Here is a 399-nt window from a genome sequence, read left to right as displayed (position 1 = left end):
TCTTTCGAGATTTTTTTTTTAAAATTTTCTATTTTAGATGTACCTTTGTTAATAATTTACAGAGTATGAATATTGCAAATTATTTTACTTAGGAATAATTTGCCATCTGGAGAAGACAAGATCACTAAACTTAAGGTGACTATGGTAGCCTGGGATCGCTATGACACCACAGTTATTACTGCAGTGAACAATTTCCTTTTGAAAGTATGGAATTCTGTCACAGGGCAACTTCTTCATACTTTATCTGTAAGTATTCTTGGAATAATTAAAATGATCAAAAAAGGGCATTAATCTAGAAGATAGGAAATTTAAGTTTTAATTTACGTGCTATGACTTAACTATCCCTCAGAGAAGCAATTATTTGAGTCATCTCTGCAAAATAGGGATGGCACATTTTGT

General features: G+C 31.3%; 1 protein-coding gene across 1 annotated transcript in view; it reads left to right on the top strand.

Annotated features, from left to right (window-relative positions):
- BRWD3 (bromodomain and WD repeat domain containing 3) overlaps window positions 1–399 on the top strand; it is a gene marked incomplete at both ends in the record, with an annotated part of 145,811 nt that overhangs the window by 82,377 nt on the left and 63,035 nt on the right. Inside the window, 1 exon segment of the mRNA XM_077779436.1 lies at window positions 93–246. Coding sequence (XP_077635562.1) covers window positions 93–246 — 154 coding nt within the window.

The sequence above is a fragment of the Crocuta crocuta genome, unplaced genomic scaffold (genome assembly GCF_008692635.1).
Source record: "Crocuta crocuta isolate KB4526 unplaced genomic scaffold, BGI_CrCroc_1.0 scaffold2236, whole genome shotgun sequence".
In the NCBI taxonomy this organism is placed as follows: Eukaryota; Metazoa; Chordata; class Mammalia; order Carnivora; family Hyaenidae; genus Crocuta; species Crocuta crocuta.
Note: the sequence above shows the minus strand (reverse complement) of the source record. Positions and strands in the feature narration are given on the sequence as shown.